Here is a 20209-nt window from a genome sequence, read left to right as displayed (position 1 = left end):
CAACGCTGACGACGATAACATGATACCAATATACGACCTCAAATATTTTTGCGGTCGTATAAAAACTGATTGTGCCTCTAATAGACAAACAACAACAAACCACTACAACAACCAACAACTGATCCTTCCCCCAACAACAAACTTTCCTTCAGCAGACAAATAAACCACAACAACAACAAAAACTGATTGTGCCTCTAATGGTCAAACAACAACAAACCACTACAACAACCAACAACTGATCCTTCCCCAAACAGACAAATAACAATAACCAATGACTAATCCTTTCTTCAACAAATAAACAACAACCAAAAACTGATTATGCCTCTCACAGACAAACAACAACTCACAAAAAAACAATTGATCCTACCTCCAACAGACAAACAACAACAAACCACAACAACAACAAACAAACAATTATGCATATAACATACAAATAACAACAAACCTCAACAACAACAACAATCAACAACTTATCCTTCCTCCATCATAATTACCAACCAACCACAGTAACCAACAACTGATCACTCCTCTAACAAATAAATAACAAACACAACAACCAACAACTGATCACTCCTCTAACAAATAAATAACAACCACAACAACCAACAACTGATCACTCCTCTAACAAATAAATAACAAACACAACAACCAACAAATGATCAATCCTCAATCAGGCATATAACAACATCAATAACAACAACAAACAACTGATCACTCCTCCAACAGGCAAATAACAACTTACAACAACCACAACAACCTACACATGGTACATGTACATATATGCTGACTTGTTGCAGACATAACATGTGTTAGCTCTATCACACATTTGTTAATAATTCCTATTCTGTTAGACATGATATCAGTTTACTTTACATTAAAACTGCAACTACAGTGTTCTGTAAATATGGCACATAAAACCAATTTATTTAAAATCAAATTAATCCTTTGAAATTGGTTAGATTAGTCATTGTTTACTTTGTTTATCAGTTAATCTCTATCTATAATAATATTCAAGATAATAACCAAAAATGGCAAAATTTCCTTAAATTTACCGATTTAGGGGCAGCAACCCAACAACCAGATCTCTGATTCATCTGAAAATTCCAGGGCAGATAGATCTTGACCTGATAAACCATTTTACCCTGGTTTCAGAGATATGAGCCAAAAACTGCATTTTACACCATGTTCTATTTTTAGCTGTGTCGGCCATCTTGGTTAACGGGCGGGTTATTGGACACATTTTTTAAACAAGGTACTCTAATGATGATTGTGGACAAGTTTGGTTAAATTTGTCTTGGTAGCTTTAGAGGAGAAGATTTTTGTAAAAAATTACTAAGATTTACGAAAAATAGTAAAAAATTGTTAAAAATTGACTACATGTACAAATGTATAAAGGGAATAACACCATTTTGGTCATGTTTGACTTATTTGTAGATCTTACTTTGCTGAACATTATTGGGGTATACAGTTTATCTCTATCTATAATAATATTCAAGATAATAACCAAAAACGGCAAAATTTCCTAAAAGTTACCAATTTAGGGGCAGCAACCCAACAACGGATTCTCTGATTCATCTCAAAATTTCAGGGCAGATAGATCTTGACCTAATAAACAATTGTTAGATTTTCTCTAAATGCTTTGGTTTCAGAGATATAAGCCAAAATCTACATTTTACCCCTATGTTCTATTTTTAGCCATTGCGGCCATCTTGGTTTGTTGGCCGGGTTACCGTACAAATTTTTTAAACTAGATACCCCAATGATGATTGTGGCCAAGATTGGTTTAACTTTGCCCAGTAGTTTCAGAGGAGAACATTTTTGTAAAAGTTGACGACCTCGGACGACGACGGCAACAGGCCAGGTGAGCTAAAAAATGAGGTAAAGTACAATGGACATTTGACAGACAGAAAAATCTTAACATGAATCATCTATATTCAAGACATAAAGCATCTGAGTCTTCTACCTTTTTAAATGTAAAGCTGTAAACTTTATATGTTAACAAGAGTATGCCATTTCCACAAGAGTATGCCATTTCCACAAGATTATGCCATTTCCACAAGATAAGCGTTGCTATGTCTCATATTCCTATACTCTCTTTGCTAGTGATACAAAACTAGGTTCTTATTTTTTATTCTATGTTTAACTTTTTGTCCTGATTGAAAAATTGCTTACTAAACATTTAACATTAACCCTTCTGTTCTTGAAGCAAATGTCATTAACAATTGCGTAAATCATACAAAAATTTCCCACAAAATACAAGATATAGAATGAAAGTAAAACTAACATCCATTGTATAACTCTGACTTTACCATTGTTTAAATAAGTGTACTAACCGGTGTCTGAAGTTCAACATGTCAACACTGAATAGTACTTCAAATCTACAATCCAACAAATAATTTTAGCAAGCAAAATAAGTTTTTTTTTCACATTTTCAATATAATTCTTAATGATAACTTACTCATATAGTACAATTTTCCTTCTGCTTTCATTATATCACAAGCATTTAAATTAATTTACTGTAGGGAATAGGTAAAGTAGGGGCTTGCATAAAAGAATATTATTGACAATTTATGAAATTGGAGTCACTTAAGAATTTAGAATTAATATGCATAGAGAAATCCTTTGAAAAAAATCCATTTTTTCCTGAACTATTGTATTCATTTATTTAAATACTATTTGGTGAATAATATCTACATTCACCGATGTGAAATCATTAAGTGATGGGGAAAATAATTTTAAATAAAAAACCTTGACAGTTTTGTAAACCTTTAAATATTTATGGTTTGAATAATTTGAACTGCTTATGAGGAAAATAGCTTTTTTCTAATAAACTTTGGCATTGCCAATATTTCATACAGAATAATAAACATTGCATAAAACATTTCTGGTCTATATGTAATTCATACATATAGAATAAATAACCATGACATGTTCAAGTGTATGATATATATACTCCTTCTATCAATGACAAAATAACCCTTGGGTCTGAAAGGAAATTAATTTCCATCGACCCTAACAACAAGTCAGCTCTTACAAACATTCTTAATGTCTTGAAAAACATGTCAATCAAACATTGCAATTCAATACAAATAGGTTTTCAAAAGATCGAATATTCAGTTGCCCACCGGGTGCAGAAGCTGAGTTGCAATCTTTATGGACTTTTAAAAAGTGGGAAAACATTTACTGTTTATTTTCTATGATGAAGAAATTGTAAACTGTTGACAGTTCATATATCTATATATTTATTTATTTGAAAATAAGTTCTTGTAAGTTCTATCTATCTAAAAGTTATGATCTTGACATTTGTCCTTCTGACCTCAAAATTACAAAGCCTTTTTCTTCATTTGGGACATTTCAATCTAGAGTTAGGTAAAGGTAAATAAAACGAAATCAGACAATAAACCATAATGCTTGATCCAATATCAGTCTACAATAGTGCAGCTGTGACCTTGACCTTTTGACCTAAAAATCAATATCTTCATCCAATGGGGCACTAAGGTGAGTTCATGAGTCCTGGACTCATAATTATCTTTTAGGGCTTATCATTTACAAAACTGGTGAGTCCAAAGATGCAACTGAACAAATATATAATCATTTTATCACAACAGTTCAAAAATAAACATAATTTGAAGTCATATCCTTGCTACAAATGTATATTTTTCTTCATGGTGACTGAAATAATGAATTATATAGCAATACAATTATATTTTCTAAATGTTGGACTCACCATGAGCAAAACTGACTGCTGTGGATTCCTTACTAATCGTTGGATATCAATTTTCATGTTTTCATTGGTAAAGTTGAACCACAAATTCAAATATTTAATGAATTACACATTTTCTATAGGCTTTGTATGCAGAGATTGACAAAACCATGAAATCAAATACACAAAAAAATTGATACCCACGAAAATAAATGAATCCATAGTATTCATTAAACTCGCCTTAAAAAATCCTTAGTGAGAACCCTGTGTCAATGCAACCCTAATATCTGTAAATTTTGTAACTCAATACATTTGTATGTTTATGTTGCTCATGATCAGTGACAAACATTTATTTCTAGTGCTTTTAATAATTATTGTTTTGACTCTGTTTTATCTTTTAAGTCTGGTCATGGTATTGTATGAAATTTTCTTATTACTGGGTGCTAATTTCCTTATTAGTATCATTCTATTTTGTTTCCTTGTAAAGTCTGGGTTATTTTTATATTTTCCAAAGGCTAAAAACTGGGTTGCAATTCGAAATTGAGAATCTAATATTACCTTATAACTATGTGGAATGTTTAGTTGGTAACTTCTAGTGACGATATCTTCAAAACAATTCTACAATTGACAATGTTCATATTAATAAATAATTGAATCAGATTGATTTTTTACGCTTCTATATATTGAATTTCAATATCAGTAATTTATCAGGTAATATAATGATCTAAGTATGTCCTTCAATTACAATGATACACCTCTAGAATGATAATAAGCTAGAATTGATATATGTGGTACACAAAATTGAAATATTGCATAAAATGAGTATTTCCGGTAAGGGCCGATTTTGGCCTCAAATTTCAGGTTCATCTAACGAAAGATTTTGGACACTTTTTAAACTCTTCAGTGTCTATTTCAATTGATTCAATTAGTTTATGTGGAAGATTTTAACTGATTTACAAAAAATGTAGTCATTAAAATCGCTCCAATTCAAGCATAAATATGAAAAATCTATCTAATATGCAAAAAAACATCACTTTTCAGATGGTTTTTGGCATCCTTGCTCATCCTCAACCTTTATATATGTTATATATTATCATCAAATACAACTTACATATTAATATTATGAATGAACACGAATGCAGCTCCTTTCATTTAAGACGGAAACCGTCTAAAATTTAACTATAATGCTAAAATTGTGAAGATTTCAGTAATTTAGCATGACTTAATGATGATATGTGCATTGTATTGTCAAAAACAGCACATATTTGTGTAGCAGAAGCATTCTACTTTCCAATAAATAGCTAGAATATAAAAAAGAAGATGTGGTATGATTGCAAATGAGACAACTATCCACAAAAGACCAAAATGACACAGACATTAACAACTATAGGTCACCGTACGGCCTTCAACAATGAGCAAAGCCCATACCTCATTCATAGTCAGCTATAAAAGGCCCTGATAAGACAATGTAAAACAATTCAAACAAGAAAAATAATGGCCTTATTTATGTAAAAAAAAAATGAATGAAAAACAAATATGTAACTCATAAACAAAAAAAGGCCAAAAAGGGGTCTTACTGAACCTACTCCTTTGGTTCAGCAACAGTTACAATTTAGAAGGCCAGTTGCAACATGCAATCGATGATACCACTCATATTTTAGTCAATTCATAGAATTTAAAATAATAAAAATCCTTTTCTCCTCATCATGGATGATCATACGTATACTTCATTATTTGGACCAAAATTCTTGTTTTGCTTATCATTAATTGCTAGGAAGAGGTTTTATCTCTCTATCATTACAATTTAGAAGATGGAAAAAATATTGTGTTAAAAGTTGTAAAGAAGCAACAACCCCTGCAAAAGGATTGATGATTCAATCAATTGATCAATTTGTAGATCTTGTGAAGCTAATCAACTTTGCTGTTCATTTTTTTTTTTTTTTATTTCTTCCTCCACCAATGAAAACTGACCACCACGAAATAGCCTAAATGCGGTGCTTAAAAGTGTTGTTAAAACACCAAAAATCAAATCAAATCAATCAAGTATAAAGTTTTTAAGACATAATGCAAAAAAACTAAAACTGGTCAAATGTCATCATTTAGAGTCAATAACTCTTATTATTAGATTGATCTATTTGTAGATCTTGTGTAGCTACATTTGTAATCAATTTTAATTTTTATGTTCATTTTTTTTTTAGTTTCATTTCTTCAAGTATAAGATTTTAAGACATTATGCAAAAAACTAAAACTGATCACATGTCATCATTTAGAGTCAATAACTCTTATTATTGTATAGCAATATAATATTTCCCACAGAAAGTAACCAAAAGTTAGCGTGCAATAAATTCCAATATTGCACTAGTGCAATAAATCTTCAAAATTCATGACGTCATCAATGACAAAATATTAGTTTAAACCAATTTTTACTTTCAAATATTATATTGCTATACAATAAAAGGGTTATTGCATGAATATTGGGGATATTGTCCCTCGTAGAACATATATTGCACTCGCAAGCTCGTACAATATAAAGTTCTACTCGGGACAATATTCCCCAATATTCATGCAATAACCCTATATTATTAGATTCATTAATTTTCGTGGGTACCAGCGTTCATGGATTAAGGAAAATTTTCATTTTCATGGATATTTGATTTCATGGTGTTGCCAAAGTCTACATACAGTCATATATACAGTTCATAATTCGTTGGACATTGGAGTTTGTGGTTCCTAGGTCCATGTAACTACAAAATCCATGAAAATTGGTATCCAATGAATAGTAATTAATCCACAGTATTGACTTATTGTAGATTATATCTTGTTCATCATTTGTTGTTGTATTCCCTACAAGAAAAAGAAAAAAACATATACATTCTTGTTCTTGTATCTAACACTCTTCAAGATACATTGTACATTTAATAACTTGACCTCTAAAAATTGGTAAAAATTATCATTGAAGGGCAATAACTTCAATAAGGAGTGGAAAAGGATTTAAGGTAGATTCATGGTATACCGCCATCTTGGATTGAACAATCACAGTAAAAAATCGGTCTAGTTATTTGCCAAAATCTGCAAATTTGGACAGATTTGCAATTTGATGGTAAGACTGTTTAATAAATATAAAGAAAACTTGGCAATTTATTGTATAATACAAAATAATTAACCAAATATCATTTTATTTTGCTTTTTGAATCATTTTTTCCAAACGAGCCATTTCAGGGAAGATAACTCTTTTAGTAAAAAATTTATACTGGACAGATAGGGATTTTTTTTCTTTTAACTTGTAGCAAGAAAACAAGTTCGGTGACACCATTTTTTCCTTTTATTTTCTTAAAACATATGACAAAACCTATCTTTTCACAATTTATTTCAAAATTCTATCTCATAGATTATTTTTTATGCACACAATTGTGTTTTTCCATGAACAATCTAACCAAATTTAGGCAATTTTCAACGACTCATAGCTTGAAAAATAGCACGGTGACCCCTACTTTTTATTATATTTTTGAAAAGAGCATATTAAAATCTTCATTCTGGCTAAGTATAAGAAAATTCTGTCTCAAAAAAGATTTACTTATGATCTACCTTAAATACAAATTAAATAGTATAAAAAGACATTGGTTTAGCAAAATAAAAAAGAGTCCCTTATTCCCATCAAATATTCCATGTTACATTCAATAGTGTAATTAATGAGACCTATAATAATACAAAGAACTGGAGTAGTCATAAGCAATATTCCATGGATTTATTTTGTCTACATTGTGGACCCATTATTAAATACAGATCAAGGTTACCTCATTAGATAAAAATCCTTCATTGTTAGTGAAAATTCATGCACTGATGCAGTATAACTATTCTGTTATAGAATTGTAAATATAGATTTGGTCCAAATTTATGAAAAATCTAACAATCATTCATACTATATAGAAGATTGAAAAACAAAAGGGTTATAAAATTTGTTACTTTGTTTGGAATGATTATCATCTTGAATCTATTCTTGCAGCAAAACTTAACCGTCATATTGTAGCTGATGCAAGAGGATAACAAAAACAAATACAATGGGATTTGGAAACTATCTAAAATCTTAAATAAAATAAATTGTCTGGTTTGTATCAGGTGCTACAGAATGGAAATAACTACCCCAGCAGACAAATCATCATGTGAAGAAACCAAAGTAACTATTGATAAACACTTTAAATAAAAACATACAGTACTCGTAGTTTAAGTCCCTGCATGCACCCTTCATAACAAAATAACCTTATTTACAGGCTACAGAGAGAGACAAATTTTAAAACCCTTCATAACAACATAACCTTATTTACAGGCCACAGAGAGAGACAAATAATAAATCATTTCATTGCTATTCAGGAAATCGTCAAAAGTACTTATTCATTGTAGTGAACAACAGAATATAGACCTACAGATAACCAATAGGCTATTAGAGACAAATTATTTGCTTTTGGAAGATTAATTAATTGTTGTTTGTTTAATGTGATTTATGTTCAATTGGCTTTAGGAAACAGACTAATTACAAAATGTTTTCTTCTTGTATATATCATAAATAAATTACTTCAACTTTAAATATTTTATGAAACAAAAAATTATTCTGAGAGTCTGAATGATTTTGATCAAAATATAAAACAGCTGTGAATGCATGTGATTTATAAATAATCAGAGTGGGAAAAACAACACATTCCAAACTTATATAGGTTAGAAAAATATCTATTAGATTAATTGATTGTTTGATGGTTGCTTAACATCCAGTGGCAAACATTTCATGCATGTTAAATAAAACATTAGATGGGAACCTTTCAATAGCTAGTAAAGTCTTTAAGATAAACATGATAATTTCTATCTTTATGCAATGAAATTAATGTAAAGATGTACATTTTTTATTCTGCAATTGCCAACTCCCCATTTTTATTTTGTTAGTTTTGAGGAAAACTTACTTGAAAATATCACTGATTTAATGACTTATCCAAAAATTGAATTATGAAATTTGTTTAATAAGCAAATTAGGAAAATGTATGGAGTAGACTGTATATTGTGACAAGGGAAGTAACTCTTGTTTATTTTCACAAAAAGACCGGAATGCAAGAAATTTTTTAAGTTACCTGGCATTTTTTTCTTAAATACCTTTTTTTAATGTTTTGTATATAAGACAATAAGACAACTAACCCATGGCCTTGCGTTAGGTGTGAACAACTACAAAATTATTAAGATTTAAAAGAAATTATACCCCCTGAAAATGCAGCAAAATAATGACTTGATTCTAAACAATTGTTAGAAATTTCCACAGAAAATGAAGAAGGTGTGTTTACTGATTGTTGTGATTTTTCGTTTCCTGAATTTCATGTTAGTCAAGTTCTCCTATTTGACAGGCCTGTCATTATAGTGAGATATTCTCATCTCTTTTTACAGGCATGTCTAATTATTCATGAAAGGATGCAGATTTTTTGCAAGCTTTACTATGTTCAAATGAAGTACTGATGTTGACACCGAGATAAAAATGAACAATTACATGAATAGCAATGTTTTTGATGAAAATATTCTTGGTTTACAAAAAATAGCAGGATCTATATATTGAATGAGATGTTAAATATCCATGGATATCATAAGATCAGGTGAAAGTGCTTGCAAAAGATCAAATTATAGTTACAACTAATTCAAAAATCTATTGTTGGAAAGTTTGATTAATCATAATAAGAACTACATGTACTAATATACATTGTATTTTAACAATCACTTATCATGATTTTTGTAGACAAGAGTGCACACACAGAAATGTCTCGCCTTCTTTACTAATCATTGATATTATGTTGATACTCCTAAATCTAAAGCTTTATTACAACTGTCACATAGACTTAACATGAACCATGAAAATGAGGTCAAGGTCAGTTGAACCATATGCCAGGCAGACATGTACAGCTAACAATGCTTCCATACAACAAATATAGTTGACCCTATTGCTTATAGTTTAAGAAAATAGACCAAAACACAAAAACTTAACACTGAGCAATGAACCTTGAAAACCAGGTCAAGGTCAAATAAAACCTGCACGACTGACATATAGATCATGAAATATTTCCATACACAAAATATAGTTGACCTATGACATATAGTATTAGATAAAAAGACCAAAACTCAAAAACTTAACTTTGACCACTGAACCATGAAAATGAGGTCAAGGTCAGATAACATTTGCCCGCTAGACATGTACACCTTACAATCATTCTATACAACAAATATAGTAAACCTATTGCATAAAGTATGAAAAACATACCAAAACACAAAAACTTAACTATAACCACTGAACCATGAAAATGAGGTCAAGGTCAGATGACATCTGCCCGCTAGACATGTACACCTTACAATCATTCCATACAACAAATATAGTAGACCTATTGCATAAAGTATGAGAAAAACAGACCGAAACACAAAAACTTAACTATAACCTCTGAACCATGAAAATGAGGTCAAGGTCAGATGACACCTGCCAGTTGGACATGTATACAGTCCTTCCATACACTGAATATACTAGACCTATTGCTTATAGTATCTGAGATATGGACTTGACCACCAAAACTTAACCTTGTTCACTGATCCATGAAATGAGGTTGAGGTCAAGTGAAAACTGTCTGACGGGCATGAGGACCTTGCAAGGTACGCACATACTAAATATAGTTATCCTATTACTTACAGTAAGAGAGAATTTAACATTGCAAAAAATCTGAACTTTTTTTTCAAGTGGTCACTGAACCATGAAAATGAGGTCAAGGACAATGGACATGTGACTGACGGAAACTTCGTAACATGAGGCATCTATATACAAAATATGAAGCATCCAGGTCTTCCACCTTCTAAAATATATAGCTTTTAAGAAGTGAGCTAACACCGCCGCCGCCGCCGCCGCCGGATCACTATCCCTATGTCGAGCTTTCTGCAACAAAAGTTGCAGGCTCGACAAAAACTGTTGAGATATTATCAGGATAAATACTTTTTACCTCTCATCAGTTTATACCCTATGATTGATTCATTTCATTCTTAAACCACAGTGGAGCTACTTTGGGTACTAGTCATCATGCATATGGTATCTGGCGATCTGATGTATCAGACTTCCATTAAACAAGTTAGCATTGATTTTTCAACAATCGTTTTGCCGACTTAACATTTTTTTCTTTACTATTCATTTAGGAAATTTATCAAGTAATAGTAATAAAAGGATACAGATGGCAAAAAATATCAATGTATAAAAACCACATTTTATAAAACTAGCTAGGGAAGGAGCACTTTTCTTTTTCTTTTAAATAAGTCTCACCATTTCTCTCCATCTTTTTCAAGATGAAAAATCACTTCTCTCTATGATTCTGAAGTAGTTGGAGCCCTGTACCTGTTTGCAGCCAGCAGTTTTTACCGGCATGTTTAGTTACTATGGCAAATGCCAAAAAATTAATCCAAAAAAATACAAAGGTTCTTAGATATAAAACCCATATAATGAGAGACCATTTAAATTTTTTAGATTTCTTGGTATATCCAAGACCAAGGTCCAAGTTAAATACTAACATAGATCAGAACTATCGCTTTCTCAGGGTTTTCTGAATTATAATTTATGAATTTTGATTGTCATGCATGATTGTTGCAATGATCACTCCACTACAATGTATTTTTTGCAATGTCTGTGTAAGTCCCAAGACAAGAGCCTGTAATTCAGGTGTTATCATTTCTTGCTAAACAAATGTACCTATTGAACGTATTAATTTTTCGTTCATTATTTTGTACATAAATCAGGCCTTTAGTTTTTTGTTTTTTGTTTTTTTTTCATTTGTCATTTCAGGGACTTGAACAATATTGGCTTTGCTCATTGTCACAGGCTGAAGGAAGACCTATAGTTGTTAATTTCTGTGCCATTTGCTCTCTTTTGGAGAGTTGTGACTCATTGACAATCAATTTACCACATCTTCTTATATTTCTACATGTATATATATATTTGATTAATGAGTAACAAGAAGGAGCTCCCATATAAAACAGATTATACAATTAAACATTTCAAAACATCTGACTTCACCCTTGGTTTATTGTTCAGGTTCATGTTACTATCGGTCCATGTGCACACATCCAGTGAATGGCATTGAAATGATTTGATACATTTTTGGACTTATCCTTGTCGCTTTGTGTTTAGTGTATATGTGAGCCAAAATTTGTTCCTGTGAAAAAAGTTCCAGTGGAACTTATTTCACAGGAAATATGTTCTGGGAGAACTTTTTTCACAGACAATATCTATATAATTTGTTCCATCTCTATGAAATAAGTTCCACACTTTACCTGGTGAAATAAGTTCTGGGTTGGTGAAATTTGTTCCTAACCATGTGAAATAAGTTCCATGTTTTTGAGATTTGTTCCTTACCTGGTGAAATAAGTTCTGGATTTGTGAGATTTGTTCCTTGTCTGTGAAATATGTTCCACTGGTTAAACAAGCTATCTTACATGTATATACTGAGCACTTGTCATGAGTGAGTTTAAAGTCATTATAAAAAACTAGTGTTGTCAACGGTTAACCGATTAACCGGTTAATCGGTCGAACGACCGAATACCGAATACCAAAAACGCTAACCGGTTAACCGGACTTTTTTTCAATTTTGATAGATTTTATATAAATTTGTATTGAAATTATTAAAAGGTTAGGTTTTACTTAAAAATATCGTCGTGGTAATTAATTTGACTGTAAATTGATTGCTATTGTTAATCCCATCAACATAAAATTAATTAGAATTTGTCTCTCAGCTCGGGGCAGGATCTAAAGAAACATAATTAGTATACTTGTTTTTTTTAGCAGTAACTCTAAATCAGTAATGCGATTAAATTTTACGATTTACTTCATTATTTCGTTTAAATTTCTGATCTAATATTGTGTAAACTTACATCTAAATGTGCAACCTCCGTCGTGCAAGGTTTAGTCTTACTTTAAACGAAATGCTAACTCAAAAATTGTGAAATGCAAACCAATGTGAATGTGCTCAATGCATACGTGATAATACGAGTAACATGCAAACAAAGTAAAGAAACAGGCCGTACGGTGACCTATAGTTGTTGATTTCTGTGTAATTTTGATCTCTTGTGGAGAATTGTCTCATTGGCAATCATACCACATCTTCTTTTTATAATTAATCACTCAAAATGAAACACTCCACATCATTTTCGGAGACAACAAGTGAAAAGGAAAGAATAATAATTTTCAAACACATTTAATTCCACGACATCAAGTAGTTTTTTTTATTTTATTTTTCAATCTGAAGTTGGTACAAACGCTATAGTTGATACGGTGTAGTTGCTTATCAAAAGTCAAACTTCGCAAGAATCCTCACAGACAAGCCTGATAATGCCAGAGGAAAAACTTCAATTCTAAAAGCATAAATTTACGACTTAGATAACAGGTTGTTAAATTGACACTCATACCACATCTTATATCCATGTGAAGGATACTACTGATAAGGCTTGCAAGCACCAACTCAAACTACCGGTTAACCGGTTAATCGGTCGAACGATTATCCGAGTAACCGGTTAGGCAAAAGTGTACGATTTGACAACACTATAAAAAACATGTATTATATTGATAATGATAAATAAAAAGTGTAATCATCCAATTTGGATCATTCGGAGTAAAGCAAAACTTTAATAACATACTCAATTAATAATATAATAATTATGAACCAGGAAAGAGTAGAATAAGAAATAATAATATAAGTCATTCTGCAAAAAAAAGTATTATAGTTAAAGATGAACATTTGTACTTTTTGGACAAAGTGACTGATCAATTATATTAAAAGACATAAAGAAACAAAAGACACACTCTTTAAAAACTGCAATGACCATAGCTAAGAACATGTATGATTAGAACACCCATGACAGATCATCAAGAAACAAGGAGGTTGAATACCACATTTATAAACAATAAAACAGAGAAACAAATTATGATACATTATCATTGCTTTTATTTCTTATATTCATCCTACAGTCATGCCTTCAATTGCAAATGTACCCCATGTAAGCACAGTACTTATTTTCTGTGAAATAAGTTCGAGCAGAACATTTTCATTGATTTCTATAAAATACCTTTGTTCAAAACTAATATCACAGGAACTTATTTCACTTTTTTTTTTTTATTTTAATGTTGGAACAAAACTCATGGTGCTGTGATTTTTGTTCCAGAACTTATTTCACACTTGGTTAAAAAAATAGTTCCGGAACAAATTTTATAGTGCTGGAACATATTTTCTTTGATATAAGTTCTGGTGGAACATATTTCCTATGAAATTTGTTCTGGTGGAACATATTTCCTATGAAATTTGTTCTGGTGGAACAAATGTTACGCCGGAACAAATTTTTTGTTACATATATATGCTACCGGTATTAAGAATGCATAGTTACGTGAGAATTTCTATTGAAGAAGCATGCATATTACAAATTTATGTGACATACAGTAACATATGATCTGACAAAGGATTTGTATGTCAAATCTATGCAGAATATAATTACCACCCCCCCCCCCCTTTTTCTCAACCCTATGACCCCCCCCCCCCCCCCCCACACACACACACACCCAAATAATGCCTACCTGCCAATAATATTTTTGAAACTGATGTTTTATAGAACACACATATTATTGGGTTTTTTTGCTCAATGATTACTAACAGAAAAAAATGAGCTGAAATTAACCTAAGAACTTAATTCAAATTGTACTGTTATAGGCAACTTAATACATTTTTGTAGTGAAAAACATGAAATCCATACCCAAGTGCTTGTGATAAATTCAGTAACAATTCTGAACTGTTGAAATAAATGTTTACTCTTCGAGCACCTGTCTCTTCATCATAATTTCGGTTGCTGATGAAGCTTCTATTCTACACTTTCGGGACTTTAGTCAATTTGATAGGTAAAAATCGAGAAGTTCCGCATGTTTCGTATTTCCGGTTTAATTAAATGTTTACCTAAAATTTAAAGTTGCTTCTAAAAACTATGATGTAACACATGTAAGAAAGTACAAATCTTATAATGATATTAGCTTGTTAATGTAACCCAGTATATATATTATTTAAAGGTCTCCGATCGGATGCCTTACAGCCCTTCCCCCTTTTTTTTGTTGGCACTGGCTACGGTTACATGGAAATGTAACAATAATTGTTACATTATTGTTACATTGGAGACTAAATGCCGGAATGCATGGTTGGGTAAGGACCTGTTTAATTACGAATGTAACAATAATTATTAAGGCTACGGTTATATTGCGTTATTGTTACATGAAAAAAGCAATGTACGATGGGACTAGTAATATGTACTAAATAATAAAAGCTGAGGACATTTATTACATACATTTATAACATATAATTTATTTACTGTAATTCTTTATTTAAAATGACATTTTCTACAATTACACTGTAAGTTGTTTTTAAAGTCCGACACATTTTTGATGAACGAAATTACGTCCTTCACGGATACGTGTACAAACATAATTTCTTAGTATTTAAGTTACAGTTAGCAAACTTTGCTTTTGATTATCAATTTGCGTCAAGTTATAAAGCTGTATGAAATGGATGTCTTGATATTGTTTCAGTTTCGTTTAAAACGCATCCCAAGTTTTATTTTTTTCACCATAAACAAAATTGGTCCAAAGTATAATGACAGTAATAAGAGTAGGTGTGCAGTTAAATACTTTAAAAAAGTGAAACCATTGAACTATATTTTTCGCCTTTGACAGTCACACTCCTAATCTTGAGTAGTATCTTTAAGAACATCAAAACCATTAATACGTAGTAAAACTATTCAAGTTGTACACCATTTTTTGATTAAAAATATTTTATTATTTATCAGTATTAAATTACAAGTATTGTTTAGTACATATGAAAGAATGAAGCAATACAACTATAGAAGATTTTTTAAGTTTAATCAATCTAGCTAGCGTACATTGCTGTTTTTCATGTAACAATAACGTAATGTAACCGTAGCCTCAGTAATTATTGTTACATTTGTAATTAATCGGTTCCTCACCCAACTTTGCATTCCGGCAATTAGTCTCCAATGTAACAATAATATTTTTATTATTGTTACATTTCCATGTAACCGTAGCCAGTGCCTTTTTTGTTTGGCATGCCTTGTACCTGGGAACAGTATATCAATATATATTTTCCTGCTTGAACACTGTGTTTTCTGTGTTTCACTAAAACTGTCAATGTTGCTGTTGTTTTTTTTTTTACTCATATAAGCTCAAATTGCTATATTTAACGTATCTTGGAAAATGAGAGCAAGGGACTGCAACACATAACTGTGAATCATATCAGATTCAGATTTAGGTGGGTCGACTCATTGGGGTCTAAGCGTGACATAGGATTGTCAATTTTTGATAAGTGTGACACGTGAAAGTCTAATTATCATGATTTTTGTGCCAAGAAAACGGGAAATAAAGTCTAGGGGACATGGGAAATTACAAAAAAAATAATGAAAATTGCGGGAGAGAGGAATCTGACAAAACAGTAAGCAGGGTCTGGGATCATAACTCCCCAATGAGACCCCTGATCAGGGTTGTTGAGACTATACTAAATAATTGAAACGTCTTGAAAGGCTATTTTATTTATTTGGAATAGACTGAGACCCACAAACACCCTATGTAACTTAATCCACAGCACTTATACAAATATATTTAAGTTGCAATGCATCTATGTGCAATGCCTGCAAATAATTGATGCTTTAATTTAATTTTTAGTATTAAAGATGTATATTTTGGGGTAGTATGACATATTTAACTTCTTTATGTCAATCATATTATATAGAGACATTTGTACATGTAACATGCTATATAAAATAGAGAATGGAAATGGGGAATGTGTCAAAGAGACAACAAGCCAACTAAAGAGTAAAAAACAACCGAAGGGTCTTCAACGCAGCAAGCAAATCCTGCACCCAGAGGTGAACTTCAGCTGGTCCCTAAAAAAATAAGTACTAGTTCAGTGAAAATTGACGTCCTACTAAATAACTCCTATATAAATGAACAAAAATTTAAAAAACATACAAGACTAACAAAGGCCAGAGGTTATGACTTGGGACATACCAAAAATGTAGCAGGGATAAACATGTTTAGTGAGGTCTCAACCCTCCCTTACATTGTATATCTCTAGTCAATGTAGATAAAACTATAGCTAATACACAGCAATATCCACAGTAAAACTCAGTTTAAAAGAAGTCTTAGTCCATTTTCTTAATATTTGAATTGCAGATTTTTTATTTCCTACATTCATGACATTTTTACTCACAAAATTCAATTACTTTCTCATACTTGTAGACCCCTACATGTTTCCTCCCTGCACCAGTTACAACTTGCAGCCATGTTCTTGCTGTTCTCCATCTCAAAGTCACAACAAGGCCTAGCTGTAGGCCTATAGCTACAACATGGAGCAAAAGCTCAGACCTCTCTACACCAGATAAAATTTATATAAAATACATGTAATGTCTTCTGAATTTCACTGACTAAATGAATATATCAAGCTCAAGATAAGAAGTAATTTCCACAAAATATTAAAAAAAATACTGTCATAATTTGCCCAACTATTTCATCTTATTATATAGAAACAAATGCTGAAGTGACCTCATTTTTAATGAACATTTTGATTTGTATTGTTTTGGTAGAAAAAAGAGTGCAAGATAATAAGAATGCCTACAGTCATAGCCTTGGATGTATCCCTGTCTATGTGTCGACCTGTACAGATACCAGATTGTACAGAAGAGTACCAGAGACGGAACTTAGCAATTCATGGAATCAACACTTTATTGGACCATTTCTCATCAAGCTGTCGGTTGGAATTTGTTTCCATGGTAACAATTTGTATACGTTATTGAAATCGTCTTGCATCCTGGTGATTTTGTGACTGTGTGTGTGTAAAAATTGAAAGTTTCAAATGAATTGAGTGTTTAAGGGGGCTTGCGGGTCTAAATCAACTTTTTTTTCTAATATAGGATTTTGCTATTTTTTTCTATGATTAAACTTTATCTTATACCTAATAGAAATATAAAATAAAAATATAGGTCCCCGATGAGTTAAAAAAGATATTTCAATTTCAATGTAAAAAAATGACATTTTTGCACCAAAAGAAGATAATTTGGAGCTTTTTCAATGATATAAGCATTTTTAAAGTCATCTGTGGCCAAACCAAATCGATTTGTCTGGGTGATTTTTGTACCATATTATAAAGTAATAACTAATAGTGTAATTAAATAAAATTTGTGATGAAAAAACAAATGTTTAATTTTTTGCTGAATTTTTTATACCCACGAGCCTCCTTAAGTTCTTGCCTTTGTGATAATACATGTATGACAATATGTCAAGCTCACAAAGTTCATTTGATTAAAAAAATGATGAAATGGCGATAGTATGACCAGTATATTTTAGTTGTCAGAATGTTTTTATATAATATAAATATTTTAACATTGCACTAGTAATTTTTCAAACATCTAGGATATTTTATTACTGTAGGCCTTGTAATTTCAAGAATAATAAACTGAAATTTTTTTTTTGCTGGATGGTAATAAATAAATCAAATTTTGGAGACATTTCCTAACTAATTTTGTTCTTTTATTTGATGATATTCTAGTTCATAATTCACAGTTTATTCCTCTATTTTAACCAGATAAATGACAAGTGATTATTTTTTATACATGTATTTATGCAAAAACATTTGAACTGAAATATATTTAATTTAATATATAGTATTGCATTTGTGTTTAAAGATGGAATCTAAAGTGGAACAATGTGTGGCAGAAAGATAAAAGGAAGTCTTAGGGGAGAAAAGAAAGTCCACTTTTAATTATATAATCAAATCAACAAAATTTCATTTTCATAAATCAATATTAACCTGTTTTTGTTGATGCAGGTTGTATTTTCATATCTGTGGGAGCAGCTGGTACCTTTTACAAGAGACTTTGAATCTATAAAGACAGCTCTAAGTAAATCAGAGACCTACAACACAACATGTATAGAGGGCGCTATAACTGGTATACGACAGTTATTGTATGATGAATGGAACGCAAGCACTGCTAGTCAGGTAAATAGTTCAGAAAATTACAATACTATTTGAAGGAAAGAACTCAGCAGGTACATATTGAAAATGCTAGTTCTGAAAAATTTTGTATACCCCAAAGCCATGAAAGCTGCATAATGGGACCACTTATGTTAATATTATACATTATCTTCAAGGCCACAACTTTATTATTGATCAGAGAAATCAGATTTAATAATTTTACAGTTATATCTTCATGATCATGTTCATTACTGAAAGCATTCAAAGTGCATTTTAAAACAACAGGTTGTAAATGATTGAATTGCTGTGTCATTGTAGGTTATCCTTGTAACTGATGGTTCTATTGGTATTGGACAGAAATCACTGAAGAACTCCCTCCAAAACTGGGACCAGAGGGATCCAAAAGTACCAGAGGACCAGTTTCCACTTCCTTTTCCATTTCCATGCAAACTTCACATTGCCATTGTTGGAAATCCCAATGATGCTGACATTAAAAGTTCAATGCCATATTTTGAAAAGTTAATAGAAATTAATGGACAAGGTGGTGAAATATTTACACCAGACAATATTTTAAGTCTTAAAAGTGTTCAGACAATGTTTGAAGAATTAGGAGAAAAGTATTATTCTCCATATCATGGTGCTTTGCATTGTGGGAATTTCAAATGTCCAATTCAGCTATTTCCAGCTCCAGAACCGTATGATAAGTAAGTTTTTCTTTGATTATTCAATAAGTATAAATGTAAGGAGGTTTGGTACATGTATGCTTGCTAATGACACATTTATTTATGAAGATCAAATGGCAAAGCTTGTAACATCATCTTTAAACAGTTCTTTTTGAGCAGACTGTTTCAGTAATAAGTAACTTCACAGGAATATGTGTATTAACAGAATACTACCAGACCACAGTATCAGCCATTTCTTTATATGTCCTCAAGTTGAAGAATAAAATAAAAATGTCTTTTCTATATCAAAACAACAATGTTTTATAAGATAAATAACCATGTACTTATTCCATATATTATAATTTTTAGCCATGCATGATGTTGCCATTTTATTTTGGATCTATGAGTTTGACAGTCCATCTAGTTTTAAAACTATATATATTTCTGTATTTTTCAGAACAGATGAATTTGAGCATATTTCTGTAGATATATCAAAGACATTGGAAATTTTAGGATTTCTAGATATTGCTGATGTAGCTAGTCCACCTATGTTGTCAAGACATCTGGTTTTACCAATGTCCACTAAGAACATCAAAAAGATGGAAGGTATGTAATAAAATTATTGCAAAATTAAGTTATCATATCATTGTCTAACCACTATTGTTCGAAAAGTTATTGCATTAATATTTTGTATATGAAATCGAACACTTTCTATGCTCCTGAAACTGACACTGTTTACCCAAACACTTTTTATGCCCCATTTATGGGTATTATGTTTTCTA

At 31.2% G+C, this 20209-nt stretch overlaps 2 protein-coding genes across 7 annotated transcripts in view; one reads left to right on the top strand and one right to left on the bottom strand.

Annotated features, from left to right (window-relative positions):
* The window catches only part of LOC139520839 (sodium/potassium/calcium exchanger Nckx30C-like), a 105145-nt gene extending 90538 nt beyond the window's left edge, over nt 1-14607 (bottom strand). Inside the window, exons 1-3 of one of the 6 annotated variants that reach the window (XM_071313821.1) lie at nt 14492-14607; nt 4262-4321; nt 2334-2378 (exon numbers count right to left, since the gene is read on the bottom strand). The gene's annotated coding sequence lies outside the window, so the exon portion shown is untranslated. The other 5 variants (XM_071313820.1, XM_071313823.1, XM_071313822.1 and 2 more) reach the window with 5 other exon arrangements.
* Nucleotides 14608-14628: 21 nt separating this feature from the next.
* LOC139520837 (integrator complex subunit 14-like) overlaps nt 14629-20209 on the top strand; it is a 30303-nt gene continuing 24722 nt past the window's right edge. Inside the window, exons 1-5 of the mRNA XM_071313818.1 lie at nt 14629-14730; nt 17378-17563; nt 18619-18789; nt 19084-19469; nt 19885-20033. Of these exons, the coding sequence (XP_071169919.1) occupies nt 17402-17563; nt 18619-18789; nt 19084-19469; nt 19885-20033 (868 nt within the window). The 5' untranslated portion in view covers nt 14629-14730; nt 17378-17401. The remainder of the gene's footprint in view (nt 14731-17377; nt 17564-18618; nt 18790-19083; nt 19470-19884; nt 20034-20209) is intronic.

This window comes from Mytilus edulis, chromosome 4, assembly GCF_963676685.1.
Source record: "Mytilus edulis chromosome 4, xbMytEdul2.2, whole genome shotgun sequence".
Classification (NCBI taxonomy): domain Eukaryota; kingdom Metazoa; phylum Mollusca; class Bivalvia; order Mytilida; family Mytilidae; genus Mytilus; species Mytilus edulis.
Note: the sequence above shows the minus strand (reverse complement) of the source record. Positions and strands in the feature narration are given on the sequence as shown.